The sequence below is a fragment of the Eublepharis macularius genome, chromosome 15, assembly GCF_028583425.1.
Source record: "Eublepharis macularius isolate TG4126 chromosome 15, MPM_Emac_v1.0, whole genome shotgun sequence".
Taxonomy (NCBI): Eukaryota; Metazoa; Chordata; class Lepidosauria; order Squamata; family Eublepharidae; genus Eublepharis; species Eublepharis macularius.
In genome coordinates this window covers 46,708,190-46,734,767 of record NC_072804.1, presented here as the reverse complement: position 1 = coordinate 46,734,767, position 26,578 = coordinate 46,708,190, and the positions used below count along the sequence as shown (strand labels likewise).

The 26,578-nt window shown below is 46.5% G+C and overlaps 1 protein-coding gene across 4 annotated transcripts; it reads right to left on the bottom strand.

Moving 5' to 3' along the window:
* On the bottom strand, nt 1-26,578 carry LSR (lipolysis stimulated lipoprotein receptor). Of its 4 annotated transcripts, XM_054999803.1 has the most exons (10): nt 26,308-26,578; nt 21,954-22,295; nt 12,893-13,012; nt 9,064-9,120; nt 6,795-6,941; nt 6,204-6,374; nt 5,073-5,132; nt 2,869-3,000; nt 2,079-2,719; nt 1-732 (listed from the first exon to the last, which is right to left on the bottom strand). In XM_054999803.1, exons 1-10 carry the CDS (start codon nt 26,348-26,350, stop codon nt 697-699), a joined length of 1,749 nt encoding a protein of 582 aa, XP_054855778.1. In that variant the 5' UTR covers nt 26,351-26,578; the 3' UTR covers nt 1-696. The 4 variants fall into 4 exon arrangements, with proteins under 4 accessions (XP_054855778.1, XP_054855780.1, XP_054855781.1 ...); XM_054999805.1 differs by lacking the exon at nt 2,869-3,000; XM_054999806.1 differs by lacking the exon at nt 6,795-6,941.

Genomic DNA, 26,578 nt, shown 5'->3' with positions numbered 1-26,578 from the left:
TGAGAATACAACCTACTCGTTTTATTTTCATTTATATAAAACTAATCTCAAAAATACAAGTAAGTTGGAAAAAAACTTGGCTGCTAATCATTTGGGGTATTTACAGAAGCAGCAGTTAATTCTAAGGGGAAGGGGGTGAGTTTTTTTAAAACATACACATAACAAGAAGCCACATATCTTCTGTATAAAATGTGCTGAAACAGTTTTAAGACCTTGGCTGTGGAAGGCAACACAGCTGAGTGGGTCTTCTTTGGAATTATCTTGGAAAAACAATAGGAAGACCAATTGCCCTCTAGAGTTTTGTGGTCTGATTGCGTCCCAGGTAACGTTTGCAGTACTGGAGGATCATACTCAAGCAACCTTTTGCCAAACATGATGTTTAAAAAAAATAAAATCTAGGTCTGAAATTTAAAACTGAGTACAAAAACAGTTTTTAAAAATTCTCCTGCAGCGCAAACTATGTCTCTAAACTCCTTGAGAATGTCAGCAGAAAAGGGGGACGAAGCTAAATAAGGCACAGAGAGGTCAGTTCCTCGAGCACTGGGGCCAGCTGACCCATCCGGTCAGTAGCTGGGCACAGAGGAGCACCATCTGCCCTGCCTCAGTCCTCCGGGATACAACTGATGCCAACAGAGACTGTCGCTGGAGTTGTCACACATGCCTCCTTATCCACCTGGGTCATGGAGCTGCAGAGGATTAAACCACCAAGCTCTCCCTGCTGACAGCATGATTCTGTAGAGGGAAACAAATCAAGGTTATTTATTTGTTTTCCTTCATTTATACCCTGCCCTTCTGCCCAATAGGGTCCCAAAGTGGCTTGTGTCATTCTCCTCTGCTTCATATTTTCTCTCACAACAACCCTGTGAGGATGGTCAGGCTGAGTGTGTGTGACAAGCCCAAGGTTACCCAGTGAGCTTCCATAGCAGAGTGGGGATTTGACCTGGGTCACCCAGAACCTAGTCCAACACTCAAGCCATATCATCATACCAGCTGTCAAAGTTTAAGAATTCACATTAACACATTTATGTCCCCAGCTGATATACTGGACATCCCAAGGCTGTTAACTGTTGTCTAGACAAGATCAAGAAGGGTGGGAAATGCCAGGGGTCGTGGTTATCCTGAAGGTTCATGGCACTATGGTTAGCTTTCATAAAATGTCTAGTTGTAGGCAGAGGGAACATTTAGCAGGGGGTCTGTGGAGACTTTCCAGCAGCTCTAACCACCACACATACCCAAGATTACAGACTGTAATGCATGAACTTTGGGAAAGAAGAAATTACTAGGACTCGATGCCATCCAAGAAAGCTTTGTTCCAGTATCATGTAGTTTTAGCCGCACTCCAAGAAAGGACTCCTGGAATTATGCTTCCATAGAAGATCTCAAGATCATTTAAGATTATATTTATCAAGACAGTGGGGTCCAGTTACCTCCATTATAACTGTGACCAGAGCTCATTTCAAGAGGGAACGCGCAGGAACACAGTTCCAGCAGTTCCCCAAAGAGGTCCCATGCCAGGTGGCCCCGCCCACCTGACTCTCAGCCATTTTGGGCCCGTTTTAGCCTAGATTGGGGCCAAAACGGCCTGGATCAGGCCTTTGACAGGCAGTGGATTACTCTCCTGCTCAGAAGTGGCCCAATCCTGACTATTTTGGGTCCCTTTTCGGCCAATTTCAGCCCAATTTCCACCCAGAGTGGCCAGGATTGGGTCCAAAACAGCCAGGATAGGTGATATCAGGTGGTGTGGCATATGCAAATCAGTTATGCTAATGACACACTTCCGGTGATGGCAAGGGGTGTGGCATATGCTAATGAGTTATGCTAATGAGTTCCTCCAGCTCTTTTTCTACGAAATAACCCCTGATTGTGACCTTTCGCTCAGAGGTGAACAAATCCAAAAGCAAGAGCCTGTCCAATTGATGCCAAGCCTTCTGTGTAAATTCTCTTTTCAAGCTAATGCCCATCCCTGGATCCCACTGACAAATCACAACTAAGATCTAGAAACCCTCCAAGATGCTCTTTTCAGCCTAAATCCCAAGAGCACATCAATCTAGTATCTCCCTCAAGTTTTCTGCACTCACCCTTCTGAGTTTGCGGTCATTCTTGCCACGGGAAGAAACGGACTCTGTCTCTGTGTACGGAGGTGGTGGAGGTGGAGGAAAGCCGTTACTATCGTCGTCCCGGTTCTTCCTGTTTCCAGACCTGCTGCTAGAAGCGCTCGTTTGATCCAGCTGCTCGCGGCTGGCGGCCCGTTGCTTCCTGCGCAGCGCCTCCTCCAGGAGCCGGTCATCGTAGCGGGGTCGCTCCAAGTCCCGCAGATCATCTCTGCTCCGGCTACGCCGTCCACCATAGCGCTCATAGTCATTGCGGGAATCCGGGGAGTAATCACGGCGGTGCCATTCATCTGATCCACGGCGGCCCCATTCATCTGATCCACGGCGGCCCCGGCTCCTAGGCCGGGCAGGGTAGGGTTCCCGGTCTATATCTAGATCATCCACTGAGTGTGAACGTGGGCGCCGGGCATAGTTCTGTGGAGGAGAGTCATCGTAGCGGTTGCGGCGAGCAGGGGGTAGCAGCCTCCGGTTCTCACTGCCCCGCACGCTTTCCTCCTCCAAGTCGCTGATGGGAGACATGGCCTGGTTCCGCAGCCGCCCCAGACCTTGCCTCAGGTCATAGTGGCGATCATCTTCGTGAAGTGAAGTCAGCTCACTCATCACAGAAGCTGGAAGACAATCCGGATTAAGGAGGTCAGTTCTCCTATCCCAGAACGGTCATGCCGCAAACGCGGTAGAATATCAGACAAGCATGCTTTTCTTGCTACTGTTACCACAGGCCCTCTCAACTGGGGAAGTCCCAGGGAGCCAAAAATACCTTTCTCAAGCCTCCCGTTAACCTGGCCTGGGCGGCTGGGGTCAAAGTTAGCCAGCTCCTTCTCCATGTAGTACAGTACACGCATGGAGTCATCTTGCTGGTTGGCTTGGATGCGGTAGCCACTGCGCACAGCTGGGGAGAGACATCAGGAGCAAGCTTTAGGACAAAAGGCCCATGCTTCCCCCATGGGGATGGGAGAGAATTAGACCAAAAAAAGGGGTGGGAGATTTCACCAAGCAATCTTTCCACCGTTGCCTTTAAATCAACAAGGCAAGCATGGCTTCTGCCCACCTGGCCTGCCAACTCTTTTATCCAGACACAGTAAGCAGAGAGACAGGATGCAAGAGGATCAGGAAGGGGATACATTGGCAGGAGAAGCCTTGGTGCCATGCTTCCCAACTCAGCAGCAGATTTAAACAGGGAACTACAACTGAACAACGTATGGAGAAGGAGGGACTTCACAACCCCAGCTCTTACTTTTGAAGTTTGATCAGAAGTTGGCATTATGGCTACAAGCTAAACTACCCCCAGCTTTCCCCACCCAAGCCCAACTGCCCTTTCCCATTGCCTATTTGTTGAATTGGGAACATGAAACTTCCTTTTGTCCATCTCTCAGTTAGTGGAAGCTTCCAATTTCCATATACTAACTTCTCCAAAGGAACCCCCTTCTTTCCTCCCAGATCACCTCCTTGGTGTGAAGGAGACAGCCTCTCTCCTTTCAAAGGAGCAGCACAGTATTTCTGGAGGACTTGCCTTATTCTATCAAGGTTCACATTTGCATCCTTCCCCATCTAACTGGCCAGGTCTCTCACAGTGTAATGAACTTTCTCTCCACTGCAAAGGAAAAGCCTCCGTAGGCATCTTTGGTTGCGGGGAGACCAAGAGTGGTTCCCTCCACTCCAAGCTGTTAGAAGCACCTAGGGCGTATCCAGCCAACACTGGCCGTTTCCACATGCCCTTATAGGGACATCCCACTCACCGAATGCTGGCGGCTTTTCCCCAGGAATCCAGATATATCCATTTGCAAAACTGTTGCAGGCTGTTTCACTTCCGTTTTTTCGGCATCTTTTCTGGGAATGCACTTCCCGTGGTTCCAGAAAAGGTGCAGAAAAAAACGGAAGCCAAATAGCCCGCAAATGGAGCCATCACTAGCGTTCCGTGAGTGGGCTGTTCCTATAAGAGCATGTGAAAACGGCCATTGTCAGTTGTCCCTTCATTTTAGAAGCAGCCCGCGGGCCTGACTCCATCTTCAAATGCCTCGAGACAAAAGGCATTTGTGAGTTGATCTCTGCCCCACCTTGATTAATACTTTGCACCAGCCAGCATATGTACCCTTGCCATACCACTTGGCATATTTAGATGTGCCCTGCTTGTTATTTGTAAATGCCATATTAAAATTTCCTTTGATAAAAAGTCCTTTCACCTTAAAGTCTATTCCTTCCAACTTATCTATCCCACAGTGTGGCTCCTGCTACGAAGTTGTTTCCCCCCATTAATACTGGGGGTTAAGACACTTTTGTAAGAGAAGTCATACCCTCTTCAGCTAAAGCAGGGGCAGTTTTCTATGATTTTGGTAGAGCTGAGTCTTGAGGTTGGATTAAGAGAAACACTGAAGTAACAGGGCAGAAGGAACTCTATAACGCTTAGCAGCCTGATCTCTACAGAGGATAATTTCACTGCATATTACAGGAAAAGGTCCGCTGCACAATCATTGACATCTCCTCTTCCACTGAACAGGGAGGGTTTCTCCCACTCCGCTGCTAACGGGGCAAAGAGCTCCTTTCTTTCCACTGCTCTGACAAGTTCACACAACTGGAGGATAATCTGGAATTGGGGCTCAATAAGATGGGGGTGCTACCTCTCCACAGGTGGCAGGTCCCTTCTGCTAAGCAAACCCCTTCTGCTTCCATCCAGCAGAGGGAAGCACTAGCCACCGATCGCTTTGCCAAGGTTTTGCAACCTTCCTTGCTCGAAACTAGTAAATTGGCGGGTTCATCAGAAATGAAATAGCCTCTGCCCCAGCCAGTTTGACTCACAGGGAAATGGTCCAGAATCAAACCACTGATTTAGCCAATCTTTCCACACAAGTAAGCACTGAATACCCATCCAAGGGCTGCATACATTCTATGCTCTTTGCCTATATTCTATATATACATAATATGCAGGGCTAAATACAGTCCATCTTCAATAAGCATGCTTCTTACCGGAATTGGCAACACTATCCGTATCTCGCAGGAGGGGCACTTGGGAGCTGTTCCCACCCACTGCAATGTAAAGGAGAGAGAGTAAAGCTTATTAAGAGCTACGCTAATCTGCTGCAAGTGGAGGGGGGGCGCTACTGCTCAAGTTTACTCTCCTAGATCCTGCCAACTGTACCAGAACAGAGCACAGTTCTGGGGGACCCGTGACTCTACACCTATAACCAAATCCCTCTTTAGCAGGAATATTTAAAGCAAAAACCTACAAGTCTCCCATGGGTCAAACATACAGGAACAAATAACGTGATCTCACAAGACACAGCACCTGCTCAAATGTTTCAGGAACCAAAGAAGAGAGTAACCAACTCGGTCACCACGCAAGACCAGGATGGACCCAGAGAGAGCCCAAAGAAACGAGCCCTTGAGTAGCAGAAACTCAGAATCCTTCAAAACTGAAATAATTAATTACAAAGCATTCTGCTGGCATGGGGGGGAAGCGAGGAAGACCTCGCTAGATGCTGCTGAGTTCCATCAGTGCTGCTTTTTTGTCTTCCTCTCCTTGCCGGTGCTTAAAACCTGAGCAGGACCAGAGAAGCAGACCCTTGGGGGGAGTGAGGAGCCCATGGCAAAAGCCAAAGTGCTTTCAGACCCTGGCCTGTGTTAGGCAGGCTCAACAAACAGGATCTGTTTGGGTTTTTTTTTGTTTTAACACATTTCGGTATTTTCTGTGAGCCACTTTGGATTGAAAAGCAGCATATCAATGACCTGAACAGAAACAGAGAGATTTATTGCAGTACAAAACTTTCATGGACTAGAGCCCACTTCAGCTGCACGAAGCCTTACTCGGCTCAGTTGGCAGAGAAACAAATGGAAGTTGCCAAGAGCAGGCAAAAAGGGCCCTTGAAATCTAAGAGGTACAGCCAGAACATCTCCGTGCAAAGCCCAAATGTACTGGTACTGTGAACATTCACAAAAGGAGTAATTGGTACTAACACAACCACCCCAGCTTTGCCATGATATTCAACACCTCGTAGCCAAAGAGGGGGGGGGGGGGAAACCACTTGGCTTTCTTTCTGTTCATGCTAGCTGGGGCCAAGTTCTGGGGCAGCAGGAACTTGATAATTAGAAACCACGTACCTGAACTGGCCCTTTCATAATCTACTCCGTAGCCATTGTACATGGGGGGCACAGGACCCATGGGAATCACTGTGGCTGGAGGCCCTGCCTTCAGCGGGTTGCTGGAGGCATACAAGCTGGCAGCATAAACACTGGGGACTCCGGAGGTTGCCGCTTTTCCTGCATGGTAGACTGGAAAGAAAACAGCAGAGTTAGGGATCAGGTGACGGGGGTCAGAGACAGCTCCTAAGTTTCCCAGTGGCAACGTCTAGGGACCGTGTCTTGTCTTGCTAGATAGAAAGTCCCAGGCTCAACTGCCTCTCCAGTTAAAGAAGCTCAGATAGCAGACCTGGGAAAGGCCTTCGCCAGTGACCCTGGAGAGCTTCTGCCAGTCAGAGAAGACAGTACTGTGCCAGTCAGGATAAGGCAGCACACCACACCAGCACAGGGAACGTAGGGAACCTTTTAAATCAGCATCAGTTTGCAGGGGAATATTTGTTCAACGCAACCAACCTTATGAGCTGCCAGAGACAGAGATGGGAATGGTGGGGGCAGGTCTGAGAACTCGGCCACAAAGGTAAGGCGGAGGTGACATCCACGAGCAACACTTACGAGCTTCGGGGCAGCAGCACTTCTCCGGGCAGCAGGGGCACCGGACGTAGCAGCAGCAAGTGTGAGGACAACACTGGCACCAGCAGATGCCCAAGAGCATGATGAGCAGAAAGAAGCCAAGCGCCACCACAATGACAAAGATCCAATCTGGAAGGAGAGGGAGGAAGGGGAATGAGAGAGGGGGTGGGGAAAGGAATCCCTTTGAGACACAGCCAACTCTGGGTAGCAGCATGAGGCCTCTATAAGATGATAGCAAAGCTTTCACCAGGGAACGCTAACTGCAACATAAACCTAAACCAGCTTTAGACACCACCACCACCACGGTTTTTAAAACAGCAACAGTGGCCTTCTCTGTTGGTCCACGGCAGTCCCCTGACCATCCTGATGGACATCAAGTGCAAACACAGCCTTTCAGTGCCTGGATCCCACATCATCTTCCCCTTTTATTTCCCTCTTTAGCCCCTTGGCATTGCCAAGCAGAAGCAGGGCACTAAGCTGGCTCTGGGAAGGAGAGACTGCGTCTCTCCACTGCAGCCTCTCTGACCCCTGCCAGGCAGTCTGGAGTACAGGAAGCAGAGCTTGTCCACTTGTTTGCACCTTCAGTGTTTGGGGGCCAAGCTGAACACAACAGCAGAGCTGTCTATTGAAACACAAGCCAGCCCCCAATGCCATATGAAGCAGGGTGATCCAATCCAGAGAGCGAAAAGGCCTAGGAGGGAAATCGGGGCAAAGCCTTGGCCTCTGTGCCCTCTTTATTGGCCATTATGGGCCACTGTGCAAAACAGGATGCTAGACTTGATAAACCACTAATCTGATCCAACAGAGTGGTTCTTCATATGTTCTTAAAGAGTACTTTGTGGGTAAGGATGGACCAAATTTGCACGGTAGCTCTCCTGCAGAACATCTTCCAATGTCATCTGTCCCCGCTGGGCTTAGCCCAGCCAAAAGAAAAAATACCCATGGGGGGGGGGAATGCCTGTAGGGAGGCAGTCAAGGGAATGGGGAATGCTCCGTAAGTCTTAAAGTTAGCCCACTTGGTTGGCGATGATCACAAGAATTGCATTTAAATAGACTCGCCTCCTATTGCTTCGATTTTGGCCTTCCCATGAAAAAGAAATCCATTCCTAGACTGACAACATGTATCCACCTGTGTGGCTCATAGGATGGAATTCCCAGAACACCCGCCCATTCTTCAAATATAAACGGAGATCAACTCAGTAGGTCCCCAGTGTAAGCGCTGAAGTTGGCCTTAAAATGGTTCTAGCATCCACAGAGGAACTGAAAGAGCCTCTGTGCTCAACTGACTATACAGCACAGTTTAGGTTCAGCTGGCCCCTCCCACCCTCAAAGGTAACACTTCTGAACCACTCGCGTTTAATCTTCTGCACTGCTGAACACAAGGTGTCTGAGAGCCTCATCGGGTTGTCTGCGGAACAGGGGCAATCTGCATTGTGATGAAAGAGCTCTCTACGGCACAGGAGAGGAGAAGATCTCCACCTCTTCTGGCTACCAAATGGGTTTGTGTAGCAAGCCAGTTGTTGGGAAGCCACTGAAGGACTCTTCATCCCACCCAAACTCGTAACCACAAAGGCATCTCAGTCCCATGTTGCACCTTAGTGCAAGCGTAAGGACTTAAGGGTTACTGATCGCTAGTCTGGAAACACAGAAACAGCAGTTTCACACATTTGCAAAAATCCAAGTTTGCTACATGTTGTACACCCAGAAAGGCATTCTGGCTTTCCGACAAGTGTACACGTAGATGCTAGTTGCTTTTGATATTTTCAGGTGTATCCCCAAGAAAACATGCTTGTGTGTGTCGAGCCCCGGAGCCAACAGACATAATGGGACCCTCGAGACTGAGTTCCTGTTTCAATCCACAATCATACTGCAGGGACCTGAAAAGGGCACTTTGTCACACATTGCCGTGAATTGGGAGAACAAAGGAAGAGATGCCTCAGAAAGAATTTGCAAGAGGGGAAGCTTGCCAGGGGAAGGAAAGAAAAGAAATGGGATAGGTGTCCTTTTCCAAACCCAAGCGCCTCTGAGACATTCAAGGTGAGAAACGTAGTATTTTGCTTATGACATTTACATCCTGCTTCTAAAAAGGGGGGCGCAGGCTGTGGTCAGGTCTGAACTTGCTTAAGTTCCGTGGTGCCACAGAATCCAGTGGTCTCTGACCATACAATGGGCCCCAAAGATGAGAAATGTTGAAGAATGACTGTAATCCCTCCCATGCAACCGAAAAAGAGCACAGATGCAAAGCCAGTACCTGCCATATCCCCTATCTGAAAGCCTGGCAAAAGCTCTGAGACATCGGAGGATTTGCCTACAGAATGAAAAGAAAACACACACAAAAAAAGAAAGTTACTAAGTACAGCTCGCTGCCCTGGAGGTGGGCACTTCTTGGCTAGACTACACAGGGGGTGAGCTCAGCATGCAAAGCTTGCCCTTGATGATTTCCTAGACCAAGGCCTCTGTTGCCTGGTAGAATAACCTCATGTTACACCAAGATGGTTAATAGCCACTCACCTGGTCACCTTTGGCGAGTCAATTCCGCCTCAAGGCAATCAGGAGGATCATTATAAGGAAGTCTGCACCTTTTTGGAGCACCACTACACCTCAGTCTTCAGAGCCAAGTTTGCCTTGTTGCCCCGTATCTACCCTTTTACTTTTTTGCTTTCTAATTCTTTCCCCTTAATTTAGTAGGTTAGGAAGGAAGAAGAAAGGACTTGGACTGCTCTTCATTAACAGTATCAATACAAAGATGTTTTGTGGTACTACATTAACAAATGTATATGTATGTAGGTAGGTAGCCAGCAGACTAATAAAAATGAATAACTGTAGGATAAAGTAGGGGGACTTATACACACGCACCCGCCCCCCTCCAGCCCCCAGCTCTCTCCTTTGCAGAATTTGCTTTGTGTTGAAATGGAAGCCAAAGACATGTTCAGCTGAAGGCCTGAGGTAAGAATTCCTTATCAGCAAATGGAAAGAAACAGCTTCCCCCCCCCCACACACACACCTTTTACATTCCAATCCTAAATATGTTTATGCAGAAGTATTACTGAATGCAGCAAGAGATACTTCCAAATAAGCATACTAAGGCTTTGGCTAGCTAGCCAAAGCAAAAGGCACTCTCACACAGAACTTTGAACAAGATGTTGTGTCAGTCTGCTACCCATGCAAGGCAACTACTAAGTGTCTGGAGATCTAACACAGGAAGAAGGGAAAACATTGACTGGGGGGGACTGAAATACAGGCAATATTTTCCTTCCTATCAAACCTAAATTCATTTTGCTGCATTAATATAAATGCACAATGTATAACCTACTTAGTATATACTAGCAGGCATATTTACAAAACTTTAGAAGCATAAATGCATTCATTTTCTACAAGAAAAAGTGCAAATACACCTAACACTTAAGAGAGATCTGCAAACTGCTGTACTGTATGTCAATACATCTTACGTTTGCCATCTGAGAAGAAAAATAAAAGCTGAAACCAGAAAACAAATGTTGTAGAAAAGAAAAGAAAAGAAAAGAAAAGAAAAGAAAAGAAAAGAAAAGAAAAGAAAAGAAAAGAAAAGAAAAGAAAAGAAAAGAAAAGAAAAGAAAAGAAAAGAAAAGAAAAGAAAGGGTGGTATTTGTACAGAAACAGTCTCTTACAGTCACAACAAGGTAGGTGTACCAGGCTAGAACTTTAATAACTTAATATATTAAAGCGTTTGAACTTTTTGTCTAAAAGCCAAATTCAGGATTGGACATGCAACAGAGCAACCATCTCTGTGTCCTGCAGGGATCTTCCTACAGAGTTTGTGCTCCTTGACAATCCCAGCCTATTGCCATCTATGAATAAAGATGACAAGGTGGATTCTCAAAATCCAACAGAACGAGTCCCAGAGACTCCCGCTGCAAATGCAACCTTATCTGCTTTATCTCCCAAATGAATCCTACTGCAAGTCAGAGGGAAGGACAGGACGGAGATCAAACCAAAGACTTACTACAGGAACTTCCACTTCCCTGCTGCGCTATACAAACACATCTTCAACCTCCCTAGAAATGTGAATCAGGAACCCGCTGGTGAAACCACCAACCACCAACTTGCTCCACCGGCTGTACCCCCAATACAGCTGTCTACAGTCTATTCTGGATGCTATTAAAATAGTTTTTAATGCATCCTCTTCCTCCATTTAAATCCTTTTATCTTGTTGTTTCACTGTTTTACCATCAAAAATTTTAGATATTTAGATGGAATGGGGGACAGTACACAGTGCTAGACTTTTCTAGTACAATCAGAATTTTTTTTTTTACACATTTCTTCTTAGTATTCAATTCAAAGCAATTGTTTTCTGGATGACCCAGCAGCTTTCTATTTCTAAAAAGAACCACTTGCCCAAAAGTGTAGAAAGAATGGGATACTGTCAGAAGAGCCAAATAATGAGGCAAGGCATAGGAGTAGTAAATTGTGCGCCATTTGCCAGACACCACTTCCCCCTTCTTGCTGTCACTCCCCTCCTCTACAACAGCATCAAAGTCTCCCCACATCCGACCATCACTTCCACCCCTCGGCAGCAGATAACATCACTGGAGAGACCAGATTTGGGGGAAGAGAGAAACAGCGACATGCGGCAATAGATTTTCTAATGATCAGTCTACCACAAACTGGAGCCTTTCATGCCTGGGCATATTCTTTGTTAGGAGAGTTTTGTTCTGGACACAGGAATCAACATCCTGAGAATCTCTTTAAAAACATACACACAAACCCCAAAGTTTCTAGTCTTTGTGTGTGCAAAATGCACCGACAGCAATGGATTTGCACATGCATGCAAAAGAAGCCAATACAGGCATTAACAGTGATCATATTTATTTTATTTTTGGCAGCGCAGAGCTGGTTCTATCGTTATCCTGCCCTCTAGTTTATCCTCACAACAACCCTGTGAGGTAGGTCAGGGTGAGAGGGTGTGACTGGACCAAGGTCACTCAACAAGCTTCCATGGGGAGTGGGAATTCGAACCCAGGTCTTCCAGATTCTAGTCTGACACTCTAACCACTACACCATACTGACCATAGCATGTTTGTCTTTTAGGTAGCACAGAAGATACACACAAGCTTGGCGACTGGAAACTGCACTATGCCATGAATCAGAGAGGCCAGCTAAACAAACCTGCCTACCCCACCCACAATCCCATTCAGAAGTGGCCTTCTTTGCTGCAATTATGTTCCCAGCCTCACTAACCTGCCTGCAAAGAAAGAGCCAAGTGTACACAGCAAACAAAGCTCAACCCTCCTGGCTTTGGTCCCAGAGAATTGTTCTTTGTCCCACAGAATGCTTAGACTATTTTTAGTCCCTATAACAGACTTCAGGAGGACACCTGGAAGTGACAGTTTCAACGTTCCCATGGAGGGGGAGCTGATGGATTTGTCACTGGGGAGGGAAAGCAGGCGGTTAGAGCCTTAATCCTGGGGACAACAGAGTGGTATAGCTACAGCGTAGTATAGGAAGCAATACGCCAGCACATCACAGGCTGAGTGCGCGAAAGAGACATGTGGGGCACAACTCAAGGCCGGATCTATGTCTCCAGCGGGAGATGGAGGTGGTAAAGCAGAAGACGTCGTTCCACTTGATCCAGCAAGTGGTAGAGAAAAATGTCACCACGTTTCAATAACAAAGATACCGCAAGGAGAAAGCTAGCAGAACTGGGGCGGGGGGAGAGGCTGTAGTCCAATCCTGCTAGATTTCTTCTTCCGTGTTTCTTTTCTTTTTAAGTGGACGAGCATTCAAAAATGCTATTCCTCCCCCCACAGCGCACACACCTCTGCTGCATGAAAGATTCTTTATGGCCTTATTGTACTGTATGCAAAACCAGGATAAACTTGGACCTGGATAGTAACCGGAGAGGGGGAGCATGCACAGTGCCGGTTTTGCAGGGCAAGCCACCCCGGCCACTCAAGCCTGGCATCCTTCCCTTTCAGGGATTAACTCAGCAGGCCCTGCCAGACTAGCATGAAAGCATCCTCTCCCACAAAGCCTTCTGAAGCATGTGATTAAGCTGCCTCAGCCCACTAAGGCACTGGCATGCAGCAGGGCTCGCGACTTACCCAACACAATGAGCTCGGCATAGGCTTCGTTGTTGCCTTGCAGGTCCTGAAGGGAAGTCACGGTGCAGTAGTACACGCCGCTGTCTCCCCAGGCAGTTTGCTCTATGCTGAGATCAGCATCTACCGGGAGAAGGCAAAAAAGGGGGTAAATTCCAACAATGAGATTCCAAACCTTCCCAGACACGTCAGTTTGTAGAGCAAAAGGTGCTTAATTTTTCATTTGCAGTGCACTCATCATGCATCTTCCATCAAAGCAGCACCTGTTCACTGCATGCAAGTAATTTTGTAACGTTTTTTATTCCTTGAAAAAATGAGATTCTTTTCAGGTCTTCCAGTGAAGATCTTCCTTGCAATCTCTGCTCACTGCATTACCGCATGTAGGTGGCAACCAGATATGGGGCTTTTTCAGTGGTGGCACATCACCCACAGAACTCCCTTCCCCATGAGGTTAGCCTGGCACCAACCCTCCTCATTTTAAGGCGCCAGGCCAAATTATTTCCTTTTACCTGGGCTTTTAATTAAGGGTTGGTCTTTTATCATTTTTAGTAGTCATCTTCTAGCCAGAGAGACTTGTTTTACACTGCTCAGCATTTGTTCTATTCTTATTCTCTTGCTGTTTTTAATACTTTGTTAACTGTTCAGTGTTTTTCTGATGTTTTTATTTCCATTTTTTTTACTCTGAAGCAGGTTCTCTGGAGGGATTGCACAGGCGTTTTATTAAAAAACTAAAATAAATTCTTCTCCCTGCGAATTGAGTATTAACAGCTTGCTGCACCCACAGGGAACCCATGGGTGTTGCAGGAAGTGATTATGGTTGCCCGAGAAACAAATAAGGATTGCAACCAATCATTAATTAATTATTAGGCAAGTTTCTGTATTTCAGTATAAGGGGATTCAATTCTGCTGACTTTCCCAAAATATAGAAGCATACGAAAATTCCAAGTTCATAAACAAAAGCTACCATTCATTCTTAACAGGAAAAGGTTACATTTATTTATGCTATGTATGTACGTGCAGCTTTTGAACAAAAATGTTCCCAAAGCAATTCAACAAGAAAAAAAATTAAAGAGATGGAGGGAGGGAGTATGGGGGAAGGGCTGTTACACAGTGGCAGACCCTCTGCTTTGCATGCAGAAGTCCCAAATTCAGCCACTGACATCCCCAGCTAAAAGGATTAGGAAATCAGTGATATAAAGACCCGGGAGAGCTGCTGCTAGTCAGAGAAGACAACTGACCTTGATAGGTTAATCACATGACTTGCTGCTATTCCCTTCATTTATAATCCACCTTCCTCACCGAGACTCAAGGTGGATTACAGGGTAAACCAGTGCAGCGACTGGATGAAATATCTAACAAGCAATGTAATAGGACTAAGATTACAAAAATCTGAAACGAAGTATGCACTATTAGACCCAACAGGATAAACAACGCAGAAAATGTTATTACCTGAGTACAAAACTTGTACTCTCTTTCCCTTTATAGAAGCACCTTCCTCAACCGTTCCATTGCCATACGGCTCTATTTCCTTTATAAAAAAGCCCTCCTGAACAATTCTGTTTTACGTAGTTTGTGGAAGGGCAGAAGCAGGGACGCTTTCCTGACTACTACAAGGTGGGGGCCACCAGAGAAAGGATGCATACAAACAGTTGTTCTTGCCAGTTTGCAGGATGGCACCTGCAAAAGGCCCTGCTCAGATGACCAAAGCTTTCAGGGAACACCATGAGGGGACAGGCGGTCCTGAAGATATGAGGGCATGGGACAGCTGGCACTTTGAACTGAACCCAGTAGCTGATGGAGAAACTCCAGAACGGGTGCAATTTGCACGCAATGTCTACCTCCTCATAATAACCAAGCTGAAGCAGAAGTTCATCTGTGTGTCCTCAAGTGGACCTGAGGGTGGGGCCTGGCTACTACCCCCAGTCCCTCCAAGGGCCAAAAACAATGGAAGCTGGAGACTCTCCGCGGGAGCTGCGCAGAGGCACAGAGAGCACGCTGCCTTGAGTTCACTGCCTCCAATAATCTCATCAATGGCAGTCAGAAGCAGTTTAATATTTTCTTTTTCTGCTCCTTAAGACACACATGCAATATCAAAATTGCCTCCAACAAAGAAACAAAGCATTTTTATCTCAAGCTAGAAAAGCTGCTCTTTGCTCCCCAGAATCTTTGATGGCCATGACTTTCTATTCCCCTACCTTGTACTGAAACATATAATCTGTTCATATGAAGAAAAGGGCACCACTATCCCCTCCTACACATGTCCAGCATTGGGGCTTGCAAGAAATCATAAAATCCCAGAGAAATGATGTCTTTGAAACACACCTATGCAAAAGCTCTTTTTGTGTTAGGCCATCAAGGCTTTTGACCTGTACCTGCTAGAAGTCGCTAAGGATTAAAAATTTAAACAAGCATCAACAACAAAAGACATACTGCAACCCTCCTCCCCAACCTAAAGAATATGATAGATTGACACAGATTCTTTTTAAAAAGCGAATGCTTCATTTTTTAAAAAAAGCATGCATTAAACATACAAGTCTATTTTTTTAAAGAAAGTAAAAAGTCATTTTTAGCACAGATTTTAAACCCACTGGTTATGTCAGGGTTCTCTCTGGCTCTGAGGATAAGATTTGCCCCTCCTTTTAGCCTAAATGATCCTTAAAAGCTCAGCACAGTTTTTTGCAGCGAGGAAATTTTAAATATACAGCAACACCACACCCTTCTCAACTGATGGGCTATGGATTGTTTGGGACGCAATACAAAGAAAACCCAGGACTCATGCAGAGGCGAGATACCGCTCCCTGCCAAGGGGGAAACACTCCCAGAATTAAACAGGAAACTAACAAAAGGCAGGCCTCCCCAAGGCACCACATTCCAAGTTCAACAATCACTACTGCGCCCATAGGACCAAACTGTTGAGAAGGTGCTGCTACACTCTTCTTTACCATCTGACAGGAAAGAATTGACATAAGGAGGCTAACAATGAGCTTACACTGGAGTAACTCTGCTTAGAATTGCCCTGTAGAAGTCTTTAAAAGCCAGAGAGCCTGGGTGGTACAGATCCAGAGGAGTCAGCCATGTTAGTCTGTAGTTGCAAAATAGTAAAGATCCAGTAACACTTTTAAGACTAACCAACTTTACTGTAGCATAAGCTTTCGAGAACCACAGCTCTGACAAAGTTGCTACTGGACTCTTTACTGGGTGGTACAGCACAGTGGTTTTCAATGCACAGGTCACAGCCAGGGGGAGGGCATTTCTATGGAGCCCCCACCCACTGCATTTTAAGCCCCTGTACAGCCACCGTATCCTTTGGGGTGAGTTTTTCAGGAAAGCTTGCTGTAACTGTACATACACAGAACAAAATATGGCCAAATACAGCCTCTACTTGGCTGTATTTGGCCATATTTTGAGAAGGTGGTACACACCTGCTCTGGAACTCAAGCTGTGTTTTTGATCCCTAGTTCTCTTAGCCTTGACACTGCTCTAGTTGGTAAACTCTGGTTGCCCAACGTCTTGTCAAATGACTTTAAAGTCACGTGACAAGACACTGGACAACCAGAGTCACATACTCAGTGGGTCCCACTAAGAGTTAGATCTGGAAAGGCTAAAGAATAATGGGATAGCGAATACAGAGTCAGAGTACAACTGGGTTCACATCCTTCTGTGAAATCTGCTGAGATATCTCATCAACCCAACAGGGTACTTCACAGGGCTGCCTTACGGATGAGAGAGGTAACGGCAGAACTTAAAAAAATATTATGAAGTGTACACATTACAGTTTATGAGAATATGGCACCAGATACTTCCTCAAGCGATTCCATAGTATAAATTAGCTGCATTTCTTATTTGGTGAAACGTTAAGAAGCGAAGGGTAGAAATGCGTAGATTTGGCTGATAATACAGTTGGATGACCGACGAGGCCAAAGAGAGGCAAGGGCCGCCAGAATGTATTTAACCTGCCAAGGAATCTACCTCCTTAGCCTGCACAACTATACACAGTCAACAGTGCAGAGAAAGAAGAAACCATCAGCGGTTGCCCACACAAAAACAAGCCAAATACTGTCACTCTAGGCTCTGGCATCTCCATGGTAAAAGCCCTATTGGGAGAAGTGGAATATTTGATTTTAAGACAGAAGTGCCAATACTACCACAATGAGATTCTGACCTTCTTTTTCCCCTTTCTATATGAGCAAGCTGCCCATGGTTTGCCTATGGACCACAGGGAGGGGTATGGTTCAGAGGCAGAGCATCTACTTAGCATGCAGAAGGTCCCAGGTTCAAGTCCCAGCATCTCCAGTGGGAAAAAAGGATCAGGTGATATGTGCTTCTGGAGAGCTGCTGCCAGTTTGAGTAGACACTACTTGCCTTGAGGAACCAATGGTGTGATGCAGCAGAAGGCAACTTCATGTGTGTAATTAGGCACTCAAGGGAGGGTGGGAGAGAAGGTGCCCAGAAGCCAGAACAGCAGTAGCCAAAGTGACCTTTGCCTCTCCTTTGTGCTCAGACGGTGAGAACCAACGAAGGACTCTGTTGGATGAGACATGAGTGCATATGGAAGGACATATCTGGAGATTTTTCATCTCTGTTTCTCAGCAGAATTGAGTTTCAGTTGCTCAAAAGCTTCAGAATATTGCAGAGTAAACAGCAATTAGTTTGGGTAGCTCAAGTCAAATACCATCTTACCATACGATCACCTGTGCACACTGCCCCCCAATTGGTTCCTGTTTATCAACTCAACTCAACCCCAAACTAGAGAGATTGTCAAATACTGCTATCTCTTATTTACCACTTGTTCCAAGGAGCATTATGCAGCTAGCAACACGTATGATTCACCTAAAATCCAGACAATTTTAAAAGGGGTGGGGGAGCCACAGGCTGATATGATGGGAGCGAAAAAATTAGTCACATGTGCCAGATCTCTAAGGCTTGTAACTGGTTTTGGAAGTAAACAACAGAAACAGATCTCCTTGGTTCTGCAACTGCCCCAGAAATGGAGACACAGTTTATGCATGTCCACAAATCTTGGACTTGCCTCTAAGCTGGGACATCTCAACAGAATTTGGCAGGCAAGCAGGTTTATGTCAGGAGCTTGCTCCTTAAGGCAAGCAGGATCTATTATCTATAATTAAGGATCTGACGAAGTTGGCAGCCCCCATGAAAAGTGCCACTACATTTACCCAACTCCGACAAAGGCAGCCAGCTTCTGTGTTCTCTGTTCTCCTGTCAATGGACTGGAAGCGTATTTTGCTACACAACTCAATTCTTTCCTAAACGTTTTGACCCTTAACAAGCCATCATCAAGGTGCAGCAAGTGAAGCTGGCCTGGTCTATGTGTGCAAAAGAAGGCAAACACAGTATCCTGAGTGTGTTGAACAGTACCAGAGGGAAGAGAAAAAAAAACAGCAACTATAAATTGAAAAATTAGTACAGCAGAGAGAAACACTGCAGCCTAGCCAGTTCCCTATAGTCAGGTTTTCTGCTTGCAGGGAGCAGAGAGGAACATTAAAAAATGGTACTCCCATACTTGCTGTGCTCCGTTGTCCAACTTCATCATTCTGCCCCAGAGGTTCACCAGGCTCCAGTACATGCGCTCAGACATGACTAACACATTATATCTAAAGCTTCAAGCGATGTATTATCTCTGCCTCATACAATGTTTGATGAAACTGTGCTCTTATCGACTGCAAATTAAACTGCGAGCAGAGGTTTTCATCATGTTTGGACTGAAGTTTGAAAGAGAGGGGCTAGGGGCCAGGTGCAGCTGCTAAGTGGACCACATTAAGACCCTAAGAACATAAACAGAGCCTGCTGCATTAGACCGGTGGCCAATCTAGTCCAGCGTACTATTTCACAAAGTGGGCCAACAAACAGGGCATAAATTCAAGGTCGTCCCCTAATGCTGCTTCCTAGATGGGGTGCTGAGGCTTGTTGCATCTGTATATGGAGGTTCCTTTAGTCAGCGTGGCTAGTAGCCGTTGATGGATCTACCTAACCCCCTTTCATAGCCACCTAAGCACCCACGGCGTGAACCAGCAGAAGACCATCCAGAGTACTAAACGCCTGCAAGGTAAGCACGCTCCCCAGTCCAGTTTCTTCCACGACTGGATCAGCCCAAGTTGCACAAGCTTAATTGGACCTCTCTGCACTTGTCAGAAGCGCAACCAGGCATTTAGAAAAGTGCTGCCGGGACAAAAAGCACCACAAGGATACAATTAAGAACATTTAAACTGTTGGTTACAGGGCCGCTGTTGAGCACTTAACTAGCTGACAAGATTCAACACTTAATCTACCACAGGCTGGTAGAAAGAGACCTAGGCAAATGCTACAAGCATCAGGATTTCTCCCCCCCCACCACCACCACAACATGAATCAGGCCATTTTGCAGCATGGAAAAAAAATCTTCTGTTATCACACTGTAATTTTTGTGGATTTGAGAAGGTGGGGGAGGCTAGACTAGCCAGAACAACATGTAAAGCTTCTAAGTCTGGAAACCCCCGCTTGCTTGGAAACATGTTGTCACAAGCCGTACCTTGCCCTGGACTTCTGACCTCCCCGAAACACTAAATGTTGTTGCTGTTCTGCCTCCTCCAACTTCCTGCATTCGTCAGGGTTCTTAAAAAATAATTAAACTACCACCCACATAATTGGGCAGGGGGGTGGTTCTGAACCATGCAATAGCAGTAGGAAGGGGACAAGTTGATAGACAAAAAGTATGCTTGCCCTAGGTCCAGATTTGTAAGAAACCCATGAACTTTTTGGCCCAGCATGTCATGACTTGTAGAAGCATTAAACATGCCTGCAAAACTATGGTTTCTCAGTGCAGGGACCTCCGGATATCCTTGGACAACAAGGAACAACTTGGAGACTCAGCACAGTTCAACTGATGCCGTGTTCAGATTTGAAACTAAAAAATTCCAATCAGAAAAGTCACACCCCTTGCACTTAACAGAAGCATTAATCATCAAAACGTACAAAGCAGGCAGTCTATAAACAGGATGGGAAGTTCAATGGCCCAGGACCAATTCTGCTGCAGACTGTTTTATCATTTCTCATTTTTATCATTTATCAAACTGTAAACTACCTGGGACATCTTGACAGAAAGACAGTAGATAAAACACGTTAAAATGGTTCCGCATATTATACAGGTTCGTTCTGTCTTCCTACAGTTGGGAAAAATTCAGGGTACTGGTTTTGATCTGTGTTGCTGCCGTAGCTTTGGCCTGAAAAGACCACCTTCTTTTCTGCATCGTATTTCTTTGTAAGAGCAACTACAAACAGCCATTCCAACCTTATCCAACTTTGGTCATGAACACAAACACACCCAGCCAACAGGGGCTTTAGCTCATCACCTACAGCTGGGTAATATAAGATAAAGCTCCCTAGCAAAATGGAGATTGTGAAGAATCAGGCTGCTGTCAGAAGGGTTCCTACGGTCTGGATTCTCCAGAAATTCTCTTTGTAGCCTCTGATCAGTCAAAACCGCACTGTAAGTATAAACTTTACCTCAATCTTTTCCCTACCACAAAGTACAAGGAATCTCACACCTCTAGCGGCTACTCAAATACGCACAACTAGGAATGCTACCACAAAATGGCATCTTTCCCCTTCAGGAGCTCAGTGTAGGATACTATCCCTGCTTGGTGGATCCCCCCCCCCCCACCAATTCCTGTGGAAGAAACAGCAATGGGACAGAAGGAGCTCTAACCTTTCCCCAGTGAAGGCTCTAGACCTCAGCGAGAAGGATCCTTTCGACAGTCTGCCCATTTGTTGTTGTGAAAGGACTGATGGGTGGGGAGGGAGGAAGAACTGGACTAAGAGGATGCAGCTGCTTGGAGCTGAATGCCACTTATCATTTTCCTCTTGTAAATTTGCAGGGGGTCAGCTCGTTCTTGGAAGCCTGCTGGTCATACCAGTTCAGGAGACCACAGGAGGTTTGTGCAACAGCAGCAAAAGCAGACCAGCAGGCACAGAGCCAGGATTTCTCCAAGGTTCCTCCCTCGGCTTAGCACAAAACAGCTGGGCGCGACCAGATTCCATCCTTGCCCCGTGTCCCAGTTTCTCCATCAACAGAACGATAGTTTGTATTAATGTTAACTCAGCTGGCCTTCTGATCGGGCATTCTTTCTCCATCCCAACACACAGCTACTGGCATACAGAGGTGCCACAACTAAGGTTCTCCCTAAAGACCTTTGGGCAGAAGTGAGGATCTCTGTAGATACACTTTTGAGCTGCAGAAACTCAATGGAGAGCAGAGCGGGCTTTGCTCGATTCGTCCCACCACCCAAGACACCTTCATCGCTGATGAACAGAAATTCATTTGTTACGCATTATCAATGCTATCAGTTTAGATGCAGATAAAGGAAGCTTGGAACAGAATTCCCAGGCAAAGTTCTTAGTATTTAGGAAGAGCATTCAGTATTAAAATCACCTGCATATATAAACTGCCTTACCAACTGTGAGGATGACTGAAAGACGTATCTTTCCATAAGGGGGGGGGTAGATTTACCAAGAGCTTCCTCGTTAATTAGCAGCCAAGATGAGATTCAAACCTGGAGCTTTCCAGCTCAAGGGCTTATCATTTCTGCCATACAAGCACTAGTTTAACATTTCTTGCAAGAAAGCAGAATTCTGCACTACTTTGCTCCAAAGAAACAAAAAAGAGAACAAAGAAGCAAGAGGAAAATACTAAAGACATACAGAAGAAAACCAACCCCACAGATCCTTGCTCCTTATTTTCTGCTCTGAGCTGTACAGATCAACCTCCAGTTCTCACCCCGCCCCCACCCCTTGGCCCTGGACAAAACGTAAATTAGGAGCAACACTAGAAGCCCAGTATTGGGCACCAGGTGGTCTTGCTTCCATCTAGCAACAGCAAATGTTTTTTAGATCAACCTTGCAAGCCCGTTCACAAAAAGACTATGCAGCACTCGTGCAAGTCATACATCACTTAAAACCCCAAACTTTGCGAAGCTTCTCTGCCTGGTTGACTAGACATGGTTCTCCATTAAGTGTCTTATTTTACAAGCTCGCTTTAGTTTATGACAGACCACTGAGACATCATAGTTACCATTCGTGATGGTGATGCGTCGGCCCTGATAAAAATCCCCGAGAACCACCGAGTTGCCTTGCTTGGAAGCCACCACCCGCACGGTCCTCGTGTTGTCCTGACACTCCACATAGGGGTTGTAACCAGGGTTGTTCTGCTGTAGCTGGTTGTTGATTTGGCTCTCCTGGCTGCTGGGATTGAAGGCATCGGTCAGGCGGCTCCGACAGTAAGATCTGTACTTCCAGGTGACCACAGGCGGCTGGGAGTACGTGGTCTGGTAGTTGCACTGCAGGGTGACGGGCTGAAACAGGATGACCACATTGAAGGGGTTTGGGATCGTGACTTGCAGCGCGGTGGCATGATCTAGGAAGAGAAGCGGGCGATGAGATGGGGCAAAAAGACACACCGACGAAGGAAAACTGTACTCGAGCGCAGCAGACGTCCCTGCCTAAGAACTCTCCCCCACCGCCTTTGTTCAGAACACTGCAAACAGTTTCCCTCCACATTCCAGGGTGCCAAACCCTGCTGAGAGGGTAAACCGACCTTCCCCACATTTAGTAACAAGCTCATTCCAGGAGCAAGCGGTTACTACCTCGATCTGGTAAAGCCAGTTTGGCTCCTTTTCTTCCTCTTATCAGGAAGAAAAGCCATTCAAGAACAAAGCATGAGATGTCCCCAAGGAACCCTCACACTTTCGATAAGCTCAGACTAAGTGTCACCTTTTCCTTACACTGAACAAACTTCATTCGAACCTGCCATCAGCTATCAACAGAAGGAAACAGCCTGCCAGGAATTTAAGGCTCTTTGCTAGAGCGCATGGCCTTAAAACTTACAGAGAGTAGAGCTCATCACCGTATAATCTCTACGTCTTCCTGCAAAGTGCCGTCAAATTGTGGCCGACTTATGGTGACCCCAAATGGGTTTCAAGGCAAGAAACAAACAGAAGTGGTATACCACTGCCTGCCTCTGTTTAGAGACCCTCGTGTTCCTTGGTGTTCTCTCATCCAAGTTCTAATCAGGGCTGACCCTGCTTAGCTTCTGAAATCTGACAATATTGGGCTAGCCTAGACTATCTAGATCAGGGCATAATCACTGTGCCAAGTGGCCATAAGGACTGCCGAAAGGGGCGCACACACTCTCGTTGTTCCTCCAGGCGAGAAAAGTGCTTCCTATCTAATCTTTTTCATGCTCCAGGGCTGCTTGAAGCAAGAGTAAAAAACGTATTATTATCCACATACAATTTCTCATCCTGAAGGAACTGAGAGATTTTAGGGTGCAAAGACAGGAAAGGAACTCCCAAAGGCCCAGAAGAGCAGCAGCTATTTAAAATGTCAGACAGAAGGTCTTTCTCAAACCTGATTCCCCAGGAGATGCTAGAGAATGAAACTGGAAAAAGTTACATGAATTTCCTGGCCCTGTCAACTAGGTGCAATTTTTAATTGCCACAGGGGACCAGGTGAGTGGCTTTTAACAAGCTTGCATGAATATGGACATTTTCCTTGCACAGCTTCCTTGCACAGCATTGACAATGGGTTGATGATAAACCATTCCTTATCCCACTTACAAGGAAATGCTCTTTAACAATGAATATTGTTAACAATGAATATTGTTAAAGATCAGTACAGTAAGCGGGTACCACATTATACCAAGTGGGTAAACCAAGAACTTCAGATAGCAAGTGGGTGATCGGCAAGTCTGTCTTTGGAGTTTTATTTTTATTATTATTATTACTTAAAGTCTGCCTTTCTCACTGAAATCTAAAGCAGATGCCATACTACACATGAAAGCAATATAATCAACAGCTAGAACATTCACAGAGGAAAATACAATATGATCAACTGTTAGGGCATTCAGTCACAACAGATACAACAGCATATAAGAGCTGCAAATTTGAAAACTAGCATAAAGCCGAACACGTAGTTGAAATCTTCCTAAATTAAAGGGATTTTTAGCAATGTCAACTACCCAGTAGGAGCATATCTACTTCAACAGTACCAGTTAGCCTAGTCTACAGTCCCTTACCAAGCAGAGTTAACTTCTGCTGCCCCCCAATAAGTCCCAAGCACACCTCTTTACTTTTTCCCTATATCAATGAATGCATTGCTTGTTTTAAAAAATAGTGGTACACTTTTGCTTTTGATCTTTTACGTTTTCCCGTCTGAGTAATAGGACAATTTTTTTTTCAACCAATGCTTCATTCTCACTGAAACAAAGAAAGCCCGTATTCAGCACACTCGCCGCCTTCCTGGTTTCCTTCTATCTGTTTCTGTGGTTTCATTCCAACCTGAAGGTGGGGGGGTTGGTATAGAGATCAGTTTCCGCCCACAAAGGGCAGGGAGTTTCGGCAGGCTTGTGTCACTGTTGACACACCGGCCAGGATCAGACATCATTCTTCCGGGGAGAAAATAATTACGTTGTTACCCTGCAGCCGGGCACACCTCAAGCCTAGACTTCTGCATGTGGACAGACACAGCGCATGCTTCACCTGCTGTGGGAAATACCATCCTTCCCCCGAGGTCATGAAACCAGGACTTCCCAGGAGTTAGGGACTGAGCGACAATTTGCAATTTTTTTTAAAGAGCTGCATGTTTACCTTTGAAGAACAAGGTTAATATGCAAGAATACGCCCTGCCAGCCAACATACAAAGACGCAACGCAGCAAACGATGGGAAAGAGGAAATAAAAGCAGCCCGAAAGCCTGCCACCCATGAGCTTGTGAAGTTGCTTTACAAGAAGTCACAGCAACTGGTCCACTTCGCTCAGTATTTTCCACACATCGGGGTGCAAGGCAGCCAAAGGTCTCTGCTAACACTGCCCTCCCCTTGAGAGTCACAAAGAGTTGGAAATGTGAAGCTTCTGCATTAAAAAAATGCAGGTGCTCAACCCCCAGCCCTTCTCTAAGAACCTACAATAGAAGTTTATCCATCAACACCAACACCAAAAGCAAACATATTTGGGGATCTTGTCCACTATATACTGCTGGCAATCTTTTAAGGTCCACAGGGCTTCTACCACGCACAGCAGCCAGGAATTCATCAGGTAGGCGCTGTTCCTGTGGCTTCAGGTGCTCAGGACGGCTGTCTTTCCTTTGGTCTTCATACAATACAAGCCACTCAGCACTCATAAGTGGGGCTGCGAGGCCGGAGCCCAGAGATCTACCCTGTACCAAGGAAATTGGGCAATCCCCCAACTGGTCCTATCGCCTACACTTCTCCTCCACCTACCATGAGGGTCTTTATAGCAGGAAATGAAGGTAAGCAAGTGGCAGGACTGAGAGCAGAATAAGGGGGTGTGGGCAACTCCTCTCCAGATGCAATGGGGGATTTAAGAGTGCAGACCTGGCAACCGTGCAAGCAAAGTAAGAAGGAGAAGCCCACAAGCGAAGCAGGAAAAAGATTGAAGGAAAGGATCTAGGATGGCAATAAACTAGATCACTGATAAAATAGGGAAGCATTGAAGTGACAGAAGGGGAAGAGCTTATAGTGGAAAACAAAGGAGCCCAATCTCCCAAGCAGACCCCTGACAGCATGCTTTCTGGTGCAGAACTGCATTTTGAGTTCTCAAATAGCAAGGGAAAAACAGGCTAGATATATTTTTCTATACAACACAAACTTAGGAACCTATATGGAAAACCAGGATTCCCAATCATTTTAAAAGGAGCCACAAAACACCTAGCTTACACAAGCAAATAGAGACATTCCAGAATGCCCCCCCAGAGGCACAGCCACGAAACAGAGACATGAAGACCAATCTCACCACCATGGCCCCTGTTTACTTAGCAATTTGAGCACCTCTGGGAGAGCCAGGGTGAAATCCCCCAGCCACAACAACTCCAGGGGCTCACGTCAACCCTTGCCTTCTTCCCTAGTTTATATTATATACACATATACATACACACACACATATCTGGCATAGCTTTTTTAAGTCATACAACAGGCTGTATTTCAACCAGTGCAACCTCTCCCAGGTTGACAAGGGGAGGGGGAAACAGGCACCTGTTTGGAGCCTTTCCCACTCACGCACCCTCAATGCTCAAAGGCTGCACCTGTTGAACTGCTGCCTGCCCAACCGATTTAAAGAGCCCTGCTAAAAGAAAGTTACCAATTCCCTCCCCCTTGGAAGAGCTGGGCCACCCCAGAATACTATTCCAGTTTCCAGACTCTTCCCCACGAGGATCCTTTTTGATTCCCACAGGAGAGGGAGCCATAAAGAGAGCGAACACACAACTGCCCCTTCAACCAATCAGAGCTCGAGTCTGCCCCTCCCCTGCGCCCGAGGCGGGAGACCCCGGGGGGCCATTCTCCCCTCAGAGGCGGGTGGAGGGGCGAAAGCAGGGGATGGGTTCGTCGCCCGCTTCCTGACAACCCGCACTCACCTAAGAACCAAGCGCTGCTCAGGAGCCACAGCAGGGGCAGCATGGCCGGCAGCAGGGCGTCGTCCGGTCCGAGTCTCCACGGCTTTATTATTTTTGCTCCTCACCCCTCAAACGGACTTTAGAAGCGGTCCGCAAACTAAGAAAAAAGGGGGGGCGGAGGGCGCGCGAACCAACAAGCCGCCCCAGTGGATTCGTCCGCCTCCGAACTTTTTTTTCCCCCTCCCGCGGCTTCTCCCGCGGCTTTCTCGACGCCCGCCCGCGAACCAACTTG